The sequence below is a fragment of the Podarcis muralis genome, chromosome 17 (genome assembly GCF_964188315.1).
Source record: "Podarcis muralis chromosome 17, rPodMur119.hap1.1, whole genome shotgun sequence".
Taxonomy (NCBI): Eukaryota; Metazoa; Chordata; class Lepidosauria; order Squamata; family Lacertidae; genus Podarcis; species Podarcis muralis.
In genome coordinates, this window is record NC_135671.1 from 22,411,179 (window position 1) to 22,425,743 (window position 14,565).

The 14,565-nt window shown below is 45.7% G+C and overlaps 1 protein-coding gene across 1 annotated transcript in view; it reads left to right on the top strand.

The window, feature by feature from the left end:
* ACO1 (aconitase 1) overlaps positions 1 to 14,565 on the top strand; it is a 56,912-nt gene that overhangs the window by 20,264 nt on the left and 22,083 nt on the right. Inside the window, exons 4-11 of the mRNA XM_028711920.2 lie at positions 2,065 to 2,202; positions 2,722 to 2,791; positions 3,834 to 4,017; positions 5,098 to 5,237; positions 6,379 to 6,550; positions 8,271 to 8,371; positions 13,017 to 13,133; positions 14,404 to 14,563. Coding sequence (XP_028567753.2) covers positions 2,065 to 2,202; positions 2,722 to 2,791; positions 3,834 to 4,017; positions 5,098 to 5,237; positions 6,379 to 6,550; positions 8,271 to 8,371; positions 13,017 to 13,133; positions 14,404 to 14,563 — 1,082 coding nt within the window. The remainder of the gene's footprint in view (positions 1 to 2,064; positions 2,203 to 2,721; positions 2,792 to 3,833; positions 4,018 to 5,097; positions 5,238 to 6,378; positions 6,551 to 8,270; positions 8,372 to 13,016; positions 13,134 to 14,403; positions 14,564 to 14,565) is intronic.

The window sequence follows — 14,565 nt, forward strand, 5'->3', positions numbered from 1 at the left end:
GATTTTGAGGCTATCTGGTTGTCTCTTCTGACCACCTTCCTCATTCCTGTTCTCCTCCTCCTACCAGACTGACTCGTCATCTTAATTGGCAGAGCATTTGGGGGCATAAGCAGCGGAGGCATAAGCAATGGATTCCGAAGCTGGTTGAGTAGGAGGAAGATGATTGGTGATAGTGTCAGCCAACCTGGGGATCTAGATTACAGAGACAGGGAGCTTTCTGTCCTCCATTGCTTGACTGGACTGCCTATCCATCACCTCTCATTGCTCAGTAGTTTGAAGTGCCACCTCTTTGTGGCCCAGCACAGCTGGACTGAGGAGGAATGGTGGGAACCGCCTCTCCTCTCTCTGCAACTTCCCAAGAAGAGGAGGACAGTTTAGATTTAGAACAGTGGTTTGCAGAAAGGCATAGTTCAGAGGCAAGAAGCTAGGGGGGAAAGGGGAGAGCAGCAGGAAGAAGAAGCACTAGGGGAGAGACAGCTAACAGACTCAGTGTCTCTTGAAAGACAGCCCGTGTGGTGTAGTGGTTAAGAGTGGTAGACTTGTAATCAGGTGAACCGGGTTCGCGTCTCCGCTCCTCCACATGCAGCTGCTGGGTGACCTTGGGCTAGTCACACTTCTCTGAAGTCTCTCAGCCCCACTCACCTCACAGAGTGTTTGTTGTGGGGGAGGAAGGGAAAGGAGATTGTTAGCTGCTTTGAGACTCCTTCGGGTAGTGATAAAGCAGGATACCAAATCCAAACTCCTCCTCCTCCTCCTCCTCCTCTTCTTCTTAGCATCCCTGGCCCCCCTCTCGCAGATCCAGGTGTGCCTTGAGAGTAGCAGAACAGAAAACTCAGAGGCAGAAAGCACAGATCAGCCGGCACAGGGGTGACATAGAATAGGAGGGACTGAGAGGGTGGGACCTGGAGCAACACCATTATCTAAGAGAGACCGCATTCCTTTGTCTCTCTCTGTGTGGATATTGAATAAACTACTTGGTAAGAACTCTTCTTGGTTTTCTGCTTCTTGGCACCCCACCATGGGAGGGATAGGGTTCCCTGAAGCCCTGACAACAGCGTGATTGCGCGCTTGCATTTTTATGTAACATGGAAAATACATTGTTAAGGCCACAGGCTGAAATTTCGGGTCACATTTTTTAAGATGTGTCCTTCGTTTTGAAGAAAAACAACAACAACATTGGGGACCTGATCCAGAACCTCCTCCCAGTCGAGATCAGGGCACTGCACCAGTTTCTTGCTTCCACTTGCCCCAGAAAGTGATGTTTACTGCAACCACCACCTGTAATTTGAGGTGGTGGTTACAGTGCCACCATGTAGAGTGCTGGCAATGGATCTGCTGAACAGTGAAAGTTATACATTTAAACTTGCATTCTTCAGCAGATAAGTTGCCTTGCCCCAACCATTGGGAAACCACATATAATCAGTATGTGCATTTTAGAGCAGAGTTCAGAGGTCTGGTGCCAACCATAGTTTGCCAATTTAGGTATCGCAGTAAATTTTGCTTAGCATTAACCTTCGAACTAAAAGTGAAACTGCAAGGGAGGAGGGAGAATGTGAGCACATAGCTTATTTGTTTGGTAAATTATCCATAGTGAGTCAGGCTGAATCCATATATAAAAAGCACTGTGAAAATCTTTTTAAAAAACACGTTTAAAAATATATATGGAATTTACCATTAGCTCACCAACACCATCTAATGTCACATTTGTATAATGCACCTAAAACGTTATATTTGCAGCTTTATAGCTGAGTCTCCACTTTAATTCAAGTGTCCTTTTCATAGAATCAGAGAACTGTAGGATTGGAAGGGACCCCCGAAGGTCATTTAGGAATCTCAGCTCAAAAATCCCATTTGTTGTTGCTGTTGTTGTTGTTGTTGTTGTTGTTGTTGTTGTTGTTGTTGTTGTTGTTTTCCAGCTCTGGACCTCTGTACGTTGTTGCCTTTTAATATTTTTTCTTTCTTTGTGTGTGCTTGGCTTTAAGATCTCATTTGCAAAACAGCACAGCACCTGGGCTGCCTAATTTATATACACTTTCTTCCTTTCCCTTCATTCTTCCATTGCAGCGGTGTCCCAGCAGTGGTGGATTTTGCTGCTATGCGTGATGCTGTGAAGGCCCTGGACGGAGACCCGGAAAAAATCAACCCCATCTGCCCTGCTGATTTAGTAATTGATCATTCCATCCAGGTTGACTTTAATAAAAGGTAAGGTATGGCAACAGAGTTTATGTCCAGCAGGATTTTTTTTAAAAAGGGAGGGTAGGGGGTGGGGAAAACAAGAAACAGATGCAGAAACCCAACAGAGAGTTAGGCACAGGACATTTTCAAAGCACTGAACCAATTTTGACAGCTCAACATAAGAAGAAGATATATTATCCCCGTCCCCACGTCCCCTGCTGCTGATGTAATTAATGTTTTAGAACCCTTTCCACCCCTCTTACATTCAGGCTAGACCCTGCCAAATATGCCTACATTCAGCATGGAATTAGCGCTTGAGCCAGACAGTAGGAATTACTGCAAAAGCTCCTTAAGCTCTCTTCACCGCTTGTTTCTAGCTCTCTGGTGCAAGGTAATTAAAGAGCATAAAACAGCTGAGCTCAATAAATAACAAACCTTCCTTTGTTTCTTGCTCTCCCTCACATTTTTTTGCCCACACACGTTGGACCTTGCGAAGCATCCTCTTAAAGGTGTACCACTCCGATAACCCACATACTTTGTTTGCAGGCCAGACAGTTTGCAGAAGAATCAGGATCTGGAGTTTGAGAGGAACAAAGAAAGATTTGAGTTCTTGAAGGTACAGCAAAAGATCCCCCATTTGTGCATGAATAGGGGAAAGCAGAGCTTGGCTCTGGTACAGGGATTGGGGAGCCCTGTGGTCTCCACATGCTGCTAGACTCCAACTCCCATGAGCCTCAGCCAGCATGGCCAGTGGTCAGGGTGATGGGAGTTGAAGTCCAGCAGCTTCTTGAGAGTCACAGATTCCCTTCCCCTTCCCTAGTGGTCACCAGGGAAAAGAGCATGTCACAGGATGGGCTGACTGCTGACAGCCTGTGTGGTTTAGGAAGTGAAAATGGCTACACTTCTGTCTTGGAAGATGCAACTGGGCAAGGAAGAAGTCTAAGTCCTGTAAAGACCATGGCCCCATAGAAGAAGGGATCAGACAACTGGGGTTGGGGGAGAAACAAACAAGTGTTCCCTGACCACCAATTTAGAGTTGTTATTGGTTTTGCCTTGACTGATGTTGCCAAGTTTATCTTCTAAACATGTATGGAAACACAAGTAAGTTGTGGGTGAACATATCAGACGACACAGCGATTCTTCAAACAGCTCTTGTTTATTCACAGGCCAGAACAGAACTGAACTGAAGGGCTCAGTCAGCCTGCTTATATAGAGCTCAGTACCACGTTACTGTAACAACTTTCTAAAACTATCCAATCACTGAATGTCACTTTCGATCCTTCATTTGCATAACTATCTACAGTATCCCCCTGCTGGCCCAGGGTGAGAACTTCAGTACATAACACCAAGGGATCAGATTTTTGACTTTGCAGTTTCTGGGGCTGGCATTTGAGCCCAGAATCCATCCACCACAAGGCTGACTTGGGTGGCTTTCATTTTGCTGCCTTGATTTTACAGTTGCTGCTTTCAAAAATAGTGGGGCCCTAGCAGCCTGTGAGGTGGGGCCTGGGGTAGAATCTTCTGCTTAGTGATCTTCCAAACCCCCCACCCCCAGTACCAGATAACAGGTTTTTTTATGCTCAGACCCACACAATGCTGCCAAGATCTTTCTTTGACTATGTCTAAGAGAGAGCGCCTCTTTCGTTTTGTGTTTCCAGTGGGGCTCCCAAGCCTTCCAGAACATGAGGATTATTCCCCCGGGCTCTGGGATTGTCCATCAAGTGAATCTGGAGTATTTGGCAAGAGTTGTCTTTGATCAGAGTGGATACTATTATCCAGACAGTGTGGTGGGCACCGATTCACATACCACGATGATTAATGGCTTAGGCGTCCTTGGCTGGGGTAAGTGCCCTTGAACTTGATTGACCTATTCAGTGGTTTGGGTTTATGTTGAGTTGCAGGTAAACAAAGTTCTGTTTCTCTCTCCCTTCCCCGTCCCAAATAAATGATCATTAGAACTACCTGAAAACTCTTGTTTTAAAAATGTTTGAAAAGGACTTCTGCAAAAATGCCCAGATGAAGATGGGGACATTTGGACCAACCTTTGCATTTAAAAACACTGAATCGCATTTCTCTTAACTACATTTAAAGCAATTACATGTTCCCTCCGTACAAATCTATGCACAACATTAGCGGCAGAGACCTCCTCAAAGATTAAATCCACGGAAGATTAAAATCCAATTGAAAACCCACCTAATACCAGTCTAATCCCTACCATTTAAGGAGAACCCAAACAGCAAAGTTAATGTTTCTGAGGAATGTTCAGACTTGGTGCTGGCCAAAGGTTTGACTCTCTTTCCAGTTCCAGATGGGGGTTTGCGTTGTTGTGTTTCCCCTGAAGGTGTAAAAGGATTGTCTGATCAGCTAATAAATTGTCTACATGCAGACAATGCAACCGCATAAACCTTTTTAAGACTTTGCAGTTTTGCTTTAGGTAAATTCAGTGCAAAGCAGGAGCTGTTTGCTGTGGAATATAATAAGTATATCCACAAGCACTTCATCCATCCTGCTCGTATGGCAATGTTGGCAGCAATCCTAGACAGCCCTATCTTCTCTGTTCCATTGGAATTTTCTTTCTCTCTGCCTTGAAACTTTACCGTCTTTTTTGCTCTATAAGACTCACTTTTTCCCTCCTAAAAAGTAAAGGGAAATGTGTGTGCGTCTTATGGAGCGAATGCAGGCTGCGCAGCTATCCCAGAAGCCAGAACAGCAAGAGGGATTGCTGCTTTCACTGCATAGCAATCCCTCTTGCTGTTCTGGCTTCTGAGATTCAGAATATTTTTTTCTTCTTGTTTTCCTCCTCCAAAAACTAGTCTTGTGGTCTGGTGTGTCTTATAGAGCGAAAAATACGGTATATCCTTCTTGTTTGTCATCAGGCAGTGAGACACTTGCATTTAATGCTGCCTTTGTCCTCGTTGGCAGGCGTGGGGGGAATTGAAGCAGAAGCGGTGATGCTGGGCCAGCCAATCAGCATGGTGCTTCCTGAGGTGATCGGCTACAAATTGATAGGTAGCCCTCAACCACTTGTCACATCCACTGACATTGTGCTCACCGTTACCAAGGTAATCACATGGTGCGACACCACGATGGCCAAAACCACTGTTGTCCATTTTCTAGGGATTTGATCTTCCCTTAATTCCAGAAACATGTCTATCATAGATGGGGGGCAGGGGAGCAGAGAGGGTGCCATTACTTCCACAGTGGGCAGAAAATAGATCTGGATCTACCATTAGATCTCTGGCTGATTTGCAGTAGATCGGCAAGGATTTCTGACCCCCGTTTGTGTTTAACAATGGCAGCATGAAAATTACGCTTCCCTCAATTATACTGAGATAACCAGGAGTGAGGGACGCGGGTGGCACTGTGGGTAAAAGCCTCAGCGCCTAGGGCTTGCCGATCGAAAGGTCGGCGGTTTGAATCCCTGCTGCGGGGTGCGCTCCCGTTGCTTGGTCCCAGCGCCTGCCAACCTAGCAGTTCGAAAGCATCCCCAGGTGCAAGTAGATAAATAGGGACCGCTTACTAGCAGGAAGGTAAACGGCGTTTCTGTGTGCGGCTCTGGCTTGCCAGAGCAGTGATGTCACGCTGGCCACGTGACCCGGAAGTGTCTTCGGACAGCGCTGGCCCCCGGCCTCTTGAGTGAGATGGGCGCACAACCCTAGAGTCTGTCAAGACTGGCCCGTATGGGCAGGGGTACCTTTACCTTTACTAACCAGGAGTGAATATTTGTGTGGAAGGGTTATGAGCTATATTAAGTTCTGATGCTCAGAGCTAATTTCTGGGCTCAGAATGATTTGATTTTAAGTCTTTTGCATCAGGGTCTGTTGGTAGATCTCATGTTTCCTACTAAAAATCAAAATAGATCCTGCAAACCTGATGTCTATGTACCACTTTCATCAGGTGGAGCAATCTGGCCTAAGAGCACGAGCTATGAGCCTAGAAACTCTTCCCTCGTATCTCCCCTTATTCACAAATTAACTCGGTGACTCGGCCTCTTCCAACCCTCAGTCTGCAGTACTGAGTTGATGATAATTGATCTACCTTATGGAGCCATTGTAGGGATTACTGAGATGAACTAACACAACGATTGCTTGAAAATTTTAAAGCAGTAGTCAGTGGAAAGCTGGCGGCTTTTGAGTTTGTCCTCTTTTATTAGAACACAATTTATATCAGATGGTTCTAAGTGCAGTTTTTAATCTGTTACAGCACCTCCGCCAGGTTGGGGTTGTGGGTAAATTTGTTGAGTTCTTTGGGCCTGGGGTGACTCAACTGTCCATCGCTGATCGAGCCACCATTGCCAACATGTGCCCGGAATATGGAGCAACTGCTGCCTTCTTCCCAGTTGATGAAGTTAGCATCAAGTACCTGCTTCAAACAGGTGAGTGTCAAACAGGTGACAAAATTCAGGGGGACACTTGGACACTTGAAATAGAGAAAATGGATCTGCTGGGTTTACGATAAGTTGGACTGAGTGCTTTTAACTCCAGCATATTTAAACTAGTGTCAATATCTGTGTAGCCCATTCTGCATATAATGACAAGCCATGGTTTGCCATTTTGAGAAGGAGCAGGCAGTGATGCTCCCCCCCCCCCCCCCGCTTTGCATATTACAGGAGGAAGTGAGATGAAAAACTTCCAGCTGAGGTTTGCAGTAAAACTGCAGTTTCCTGTTGGCACCTGTATAAGGCAAACTGTGGCCATAGTTTGCTGGTTATCCTGATTCGTGAACAAACTATAGATTGCACAAGCTACAGTTTGCCGTATTTCAGATGAGAATTGAAAAAATATCTTGTTTCCCCTTCGTGCACAAAGAAGGGGAGCAGACAGTGTATGATACTTGCTTCTTCCAGTAACAGAAAAACTATGGCTTGTTGATACATCTGAACTGGGTCAATATTTACTACTTTTTGTGCCTTAGAAGAAAATGAAATAATTGAGGGGTTTGTGCTTTAGTATTGCTTATGATCTGATAAGGTGATTGAAAGTGGTTTAATTCATCACTTTGAAACCTCAAATTTACACACATTCAGAGAAATACAAAATGCACATACAGTCGTATCTTGGAAGTTGAACAGAATCTGTTCCAGAAGTCCGTTCGACTTCCAAAACGTTTGGAAACCAAAGTGCTGCTTCTGATTGGCTGCAGGAAGTTCCTGCAGCCAATCAGAAGCGGTGGAAGCCCTGTCAGACATTCGGGTTCCAAAGAACGTTCACAAACCGGAACACTCACTTTCGGGTTCGGGAGCCAAAACATCAGAGTACCAAGGCATTCGGGATCCAAGATACGACTGTATTATCACCATCATTATCACCATCATTATTATTATAATAATTTTTACACCGCCCTTCATCTGTAGATCTCAGGGTGGTTCACAGCATAAAATTATGTCATCAAAAAAACAAAATAGGGATATGTGTTCAGATCATACCGTTTCCACTATTTAAAAAAAAGGGATTTCTTTGTTTGATGAGGCAAATAATATAACCTCTCTTGTTACCCTGATTGATCTATTTTGAAGTCACCTTAAAAAAATAAACATATGTGTTATTTAAATAAGAGCCTCTAAAGAATCCATAGCCCTAATATGTGACACTGAGGCATCAATAAAGGTAAAGTTAAAGGGACTCCTTTAGGTCCAGTCGCTTTATTGGTCAAGGGAGCCGGCATCAATAATCCTATTAAATCATAGATTTGGGAATATTAAGGACATCTCTGCATATAAAGAGCAGAGTAAACAACAGGCAAGATCCTCCGTCACAACCATCCACTTCCATTTTTAATCATGGCAATAATTTTGCATACAAAATGAAATGCTGATATAGACAATGAAATGTTTTATTTATAATTCCCAATACTGTGCGTTCACTGGCATTATGAACTCGGCTCAGAAGCGGATATCTTTTTGTGTTCTTATATTGTTAACCACCCTGCAATCCTCAGATGACGGGGAGCATACAAATTTAATAAGTAACAATATTAATAATCTTCTATTCAAATCCTACATGGTGACCTAAACATTCGATTGTGGAATTCTAAGTTGTTGTCTTTGTGCTTGTTTGAAATGCTGCAACTTGATTGGCTCTTTCCATCTGCTTTAGGCCGTGATGAAGATAAGATTAGGCACATAAGGAAATACCTTGAGGCTGCAGGAATGTTTAGAGATTTCAGTAACTCGTCGCAGGATCCCGATTTTACACAGGTGGGTTTGCTTGACTTGACACCTTCCTCAAATGAGTATTCAGGCCTTTTGCCTCTTAGTCTCAATAAGGTCCTACCTACCACTTGTGAGACCTCACAAAGGCACTTTGAATTTAGCCCAGAAACTATTAGGTAGGCAGTGAAGTTGAGCCAGGATTGGTGTTATATGCTCAAACTGCCTTGCCCCAAAGAGCAACCTGTCCTCTGAATTCTGCACCGGCTGAAGTTTCCAAACTGTCTTCAGAGGCAGCCCCACACACAATGTGTTATAGTAATCTAACCTAGAGGTTACCAGAGCACAGACAACAGAAGTTAGGCTCTCCCTGTCCAGACAGGGGCGCAGCTGGGACACCAGCCAAAGCTGATGGAAGGCACTCTGTACTAGGGCTGGGCGATGATATATCAATATATCATCCAAAACCTGCTTGAAGTCCATATCGTGATATCGTTTTCATAATTTTTGACCTGGCAATATATCATGAATCATGATGTGTATGAGTTTGCGTGTTATGCAAAAATCATGATGTGGGGAACCCATTGAAGCCAGCAAATACCTCTACATAAAAGGTAAAGGGTCCCCTGACCATTAGGTCCAGTCGTGACCGACTCTGGGGTTGCGGCGCTCATCTCGCTTTACTGGCCGAGGGAGCCGGCGTGCAGCTTCTGGGTCATGTGGCCAGCATAACTAAGCCGCTTCTGGCGAACCAGAGCAGCACACAGAAATGCCATTTATCTTCTCGCCAGAGCGGTACCTATTTATCTACTTGCACTTTGACGTGCTTTCGAACTGCTAGGTTGGCAGGAGCAGGGACCGAGAAATGGGAGCTCACCCCATTGCAGGGATTCGAACCACTGACCTTCTGATCAGCAAGTCCTAGGCTCTGTGGTTTAACCTACAGTGCCACCCACATCCCTTCTACATAGCTCTACATAGCTCCATCCTTATTTCAGTCATCATGATCAAACGGTATATCGTGATGTTTTTTATTATTTATTTATTGAATTTATATACGGTCGTACCTCAGAAGTCAAACAGAATCCGTTCTGGAAGTCCGTTTGACTTTCGGAGTGTGGCTTCTGATTGGCTGCAGGAAGTTCATAAAAACAACAACCCAATAGCCCCCCTCCCTCGGTGATATGTCATGATGTTGAAAACTAGATATTGCCCAGCACTACTCCGTACCATCAAGGCCACCTGAGTGTCAAGTGACAGCACAGGATCCGGGAATACCCCCAAGGGAATACCCGCTCCTTCAGAGGAAGTGTAACCCCATCAAGAGCAGGCAACCTCTCAGCCATTTGGACTAGGGAACCAGCCACTCAATCATCCCTGACCATTGGTCATGTTAGGATGTTATGTAAGCTGATGCTGGCTAGTGTGATTACAGTGGTGCCCCGCAAGACGAATGCCTCGCAAGACGAAAAACTCGCTAGACGAAAGGGTTTTCCGTTTTTTGAGTCATTCCGCAAGACGAATTTCCCTATGGGCTTGCTTCGCAAGACGAAACGTCTTGCGAGTTCTTGCAAGTTTGTTTCCTTTTTCTTAAAGCCGCTAAGCCGTTAATAGCCGCTAAGCCGCTAATAGCTGTGCTTTGCAAGACGAAAAAACTGCAAGACGAAGAGACTCGCGGAACGGATTAATTTCATCTTGCGAGGCACCACTGTAGTATAAATCACATGAGATGTCTGAGAAGAGTGTGGGAACAGAAGACTGTCTTATCTCTCCTGTCTGAGAGTGTTATTGGACTGTACTTTCGCTTTTGCTGTATGCTTTCTGTTTCTGCCAGAGTTTGGAGAACACAGACGTGATTATGGATTCTCTGTGTATATTGTGAATAAAACGTAGTTTAGATTTACGGATGTCTCTATCTTCTTGCTGTGTGATGCCAGAAGACTTGTGTGCACTTTTCATATGAGAAGTGTCGCAGAGGGGCGACACTCTGGAGTGAAGGGACATGCCATTCCAGAGATGTGCCTACTGGGAGATGCTCAGAGGTACTGGGAGTCTGCCGTCCCCCCAGGAGTGTTTGCCCTCAACAGCTGGTATTGGTGGAAGCTGGAATCCAACAACATCTCAAGGACCACAAACTCTCCATTCCTGGTACGAGTGGAGATCCTTTTCTAGAGTGGGAAAATTTAAAACCCCTAGATGTTGCCGAACTGCAACCCACATCATCCCTGGCTATTGGCCATATTTCCTGGTGCGGATGAGAGTTGTAGTTCAGCCACATCTGGAGGTGGTTCCTCACCCCTGGTCTAGGAGAAACATCTCTTTCAAGAGTCCCAAACTCTTGATAATATGCAGAGGACCGTCTGTGTTGCATGGCGAGTTCCCGCCTCCCCCCTTGGAAATAAAGACACGAGACACAAGAACTAGAGTTAATGGGTCAAATTAGGCCACAACTTTATTGATTACAGGAATTGAGTGGTATTGGCTCAGGTATTGGTCCTATCATCTAACCGGCTTCAGCCTGTTTGCTGGGTTAACCACCATTAGGGGGAGTCCTGCTGATGCACATCAACTAGGAGCTCCCCTGGGGTCACCGCTCAGGGGCGTGCCATGGGCCCACACCTCCATAAGCTTAGGACAAGGCCACTCCCCCTGGAATCCTTTACCGGACTACCCTTTGCTTTGGGGAAGGTGATGGCGCTTCCTCCCCCTTCATCTACATAATAATACCCCCGCCAATGCCTAACTGCCAATACCGAGGAGCTGTGACGGTTTGCTACGAGGTAGGCGAAAACCAAGTGGCTGGTGCCAATCTGCCAATTGGAAAAATTCGTACCAGGCCCCTCAACGGTGACCAACCGGAGTCCATAGCAATGTCGGAGAGACTAGCCTAACGGGTGGGAGGGGAGGGAAAACCTGAACAGCTGAGGCGTGGAAAGAGGGAGATCCTCGGCCACGCCGGCCCTAAATAGGGCCGGCCATGCCTCCTGGGCCAGCCGATTGGCTGGCCAGGGGGATGACGCGTCCGAGGATTCCCCTAGTATCACGGGGGCTCTCAGCCAGCCCCCGCGAGTGTGGGGAGGGGCGTGAAGCCCGCAACCCCACCTCCTCCCTAGCTCGGAAGTGGCTTTTTCATTCCTTCCCTCTGAAGACTTCAGAGCATGTTGGCACAGGCTAGCTGAACTGGGAGGTCCTCCAAGCCAACTGTGTAGCCCACCGGGCATGCATGGCAGACCACCAAGGGTTAGATTAAACCTCCTGTTTGTGTTGCCAACGAGGACCTCAAACAGAGGGAGCGTTGTTGAGCACCTGACAAACCCCAAAGCGAGGCTGGTGGGCCGAGTTCAGGTTGGGACAGGCCTGCACTGGAATAAATCCTTGGCATTGTGCTGTTAAGCCTGCAGGGCTTGGTCCTGCTTGTTACAAATAGTCAGTTCCTGAGAAATGCAGCCTGGCTTCCTTTTGCTTCACAGGTGTATCGCGACTTCCTGTCTAAAGCAGGGATTGAGAAGCTGTGGCACACTCCAGTTCCCATCAGCCACAGCTAGCATGACTAATGATCAGGGATGATGGGAGTTGTAGTCTAGGAGGGCCACAGGCTTCCCCAAACCTTGTCTAAAGCCTCCAGGGGATTCAGAATTGCAGATCCTGTCTCTGTAAGAACTATCCTTTGCTGTATGGAAATACCCATGCAGGCAACCTGGTGCCTCTAGAAGCCATTCCTTCATGCTTGTCGGCAGCATCTGAAAAATCCGCATTGCCCCCAACCATAAATAGATCTCTCCTGTCCTCCCACCCCAATCGCTGTATTCTGTGGTGGTGAAAGCCACCAGACCCTAAGTCAGGCTGCTGATAAGGACCCCTATAGGTAAAGGTAAAGGGACCCCTGACCATTAAGTCCATTAAGACCATTGGCCCAGTGGTGGCCGACTCTGGAGTTGCGGCATTCATCTCGCTTTATTGGCCGAGGGAGCCGGCGTACAGCTGGTCATGTGGCCAGCATGACTAAACTGCTTCTGGCGAACCAGAGCAGCGCATGGAAACGCCATTTACCTTCCCGCCGGAGCAGTACCTATTTATCTACTTGCACTTTGACGTGCTTTTGAACTGCTAGGTTGGCAGGAGCAGGGACTGAGCAACTGGAGGTCATCCCGTTGCAGGGATTCGAACTGCTGACCTTCTGATTGGCAAGTCCTAGGCTCTGTGGTTTAACCCACAGCGCCACCTGCGTCCCAAGGACCCCTTTAACTAGCAAATATTTAGGGGGAAAGTAATAGAAGGCTCCAGCTCTCTATTAGGAAGATCATATGCCCTAGACTAGGTCACTGTTAGCCTTTTGGGTAATCTGGCCCTTTTCAAGACAGCCTTGATCTCCCCCGTCAGAAAAAATAAGTAAATCCAGTGCAGGACAAAGCAAAGATATTCTTGAATATTCCTCAGCCTCTCCACAGACCACCTGAATGGAACTCTTGGGCCATGTTTGAGAACCGTTGCTTTAAAGTATTTATCATTTTAAGAACTGATATTGACATAGTTAACTTCTGAACAACTGGGGTAATCCAGAGTAGAGAATAATATCAGCAATGTTGCAGTGTTCCCTGGGAGTCCACCATTTTACTCTTTCCCATATAAGTTAATGGCTGCAATTGGAACATTGCATCTTGTTTACATAATCTCTCTCTCTTTTCTTAAATAGATTGTGGAGTTGGATCTGCAAACAGTTGCCCCATGTTGCAGTGGCCCTAAAAGACCACAGGACAAGGTCGTGGTCTCTGAAATGAAGAAGGATTTTGAGAACTGCCTGGGAGCTAAAGTAATGACTTTTTTTTCTTCTCCAGCTGAGATTCATTTTCTTTCTTCCTCTTTCATTCAGAAACTTTAATTGCTTCAGACTTGCTTTTAGAGCTCAGAATTTCTATACTCTTTGGCCTAGTAGTCCCTAACCAATTCCACTTGAGGAACCTGCCCACTGAATCCCCTAGTTGTTGTTTGTTTTTGGACAACATGCCCATTTTGTCCATTGTAGTTTAGGTTGTCTGCTTTTTTATGAATAGGCAAATAAGTAAAGAGTTTGGCCCCTCTCGTGCCAGTGAAACGGATTTCATTCAAGTGCTGCTTCCGCTGTTCATTTGTGGTTACAAAGACCTTCCTTTGCCTAGTCTAGACCTTCCCAATTTTTCTTTTGTGCACAAACTTTTTGGAATTGGCTGCTGATAATGAGAAACTCATTCCCTTCTCTCTCCAACCCCGCATGGAATTTTGGTTAGAATTATTTTGTTTCTGACTATATAGGAGATAGGCAGAAATTTCAGAGGGACAATTCATCAGCATTTATGCAAAAGACTAGACTTTTTTTCTGTCTAAGACAATATACCTGGCTTTACCAGCTGATTAATTGCAGGATCTTTTCATCTGCCAAAGCCCAAACCATTCTGAAGTCAGCAGAGTGCTTCATTATAGTCAGAATGCAAAGAAACTTTCCTGAATGCTTGGTGAAATATTGCCTAGCAGAACCCTAATAGAGTAACCCTACTGTACAGCTGGACAAATGGATTTCAACAGGACAGTTCCCTTTTCAAGTTAACACGCAGAGTGTTTTGATACATGTGGTGCAGTGAACGTATATGGTTTTTCTGCCAGTTCAAAGCATCATATGTTCCAATAATGAGTTGCTCCTCCTTCCGTACACAAAACAGCATCACCAACCATCATCGAACAAGAATGAAGGATCAATGGGCTTGGGGGGAATCTTGAGGTTTGTAGAACTTAAATGGGCACAGGATGCAGATTTGTCTCTTGGTTGTGGGATGGGAAACTGACAAGGAATAGAATGGAATACCCTGGAAGAATACATGGATGTTTGATGGAATGCTAATCACACCAGCATTCCACCTTGCAGTATGCTTTGTGGCAGATCTCACTTGTTCTCTTTCTAAACTTTGAAAAGGCAAATCTGCCTTGAGCATCTTTGCCCTGACCAAAATGGCTGCTGTAGAACTGTCTGTTTCGCTCTCCTTGGGCCTTTCCTCTGCTACCGTGATTCAAAATAATAGTTCTCTTTCCTTGTCCCCTCTTCCTTGTAGCAAGGGTTTAAAGGCTTCCAAATTGCCCCTGACCAGCATAACAGCCAAGTGAAATTTGTTTACAACGATAAGGAGTTCGAACTTACACATGGCTCGGTGGTGATTGCTGCCATTACTAGCTGCACCAACACAAGTAATCCTTCGGTTATGCTGGGAGCTGGT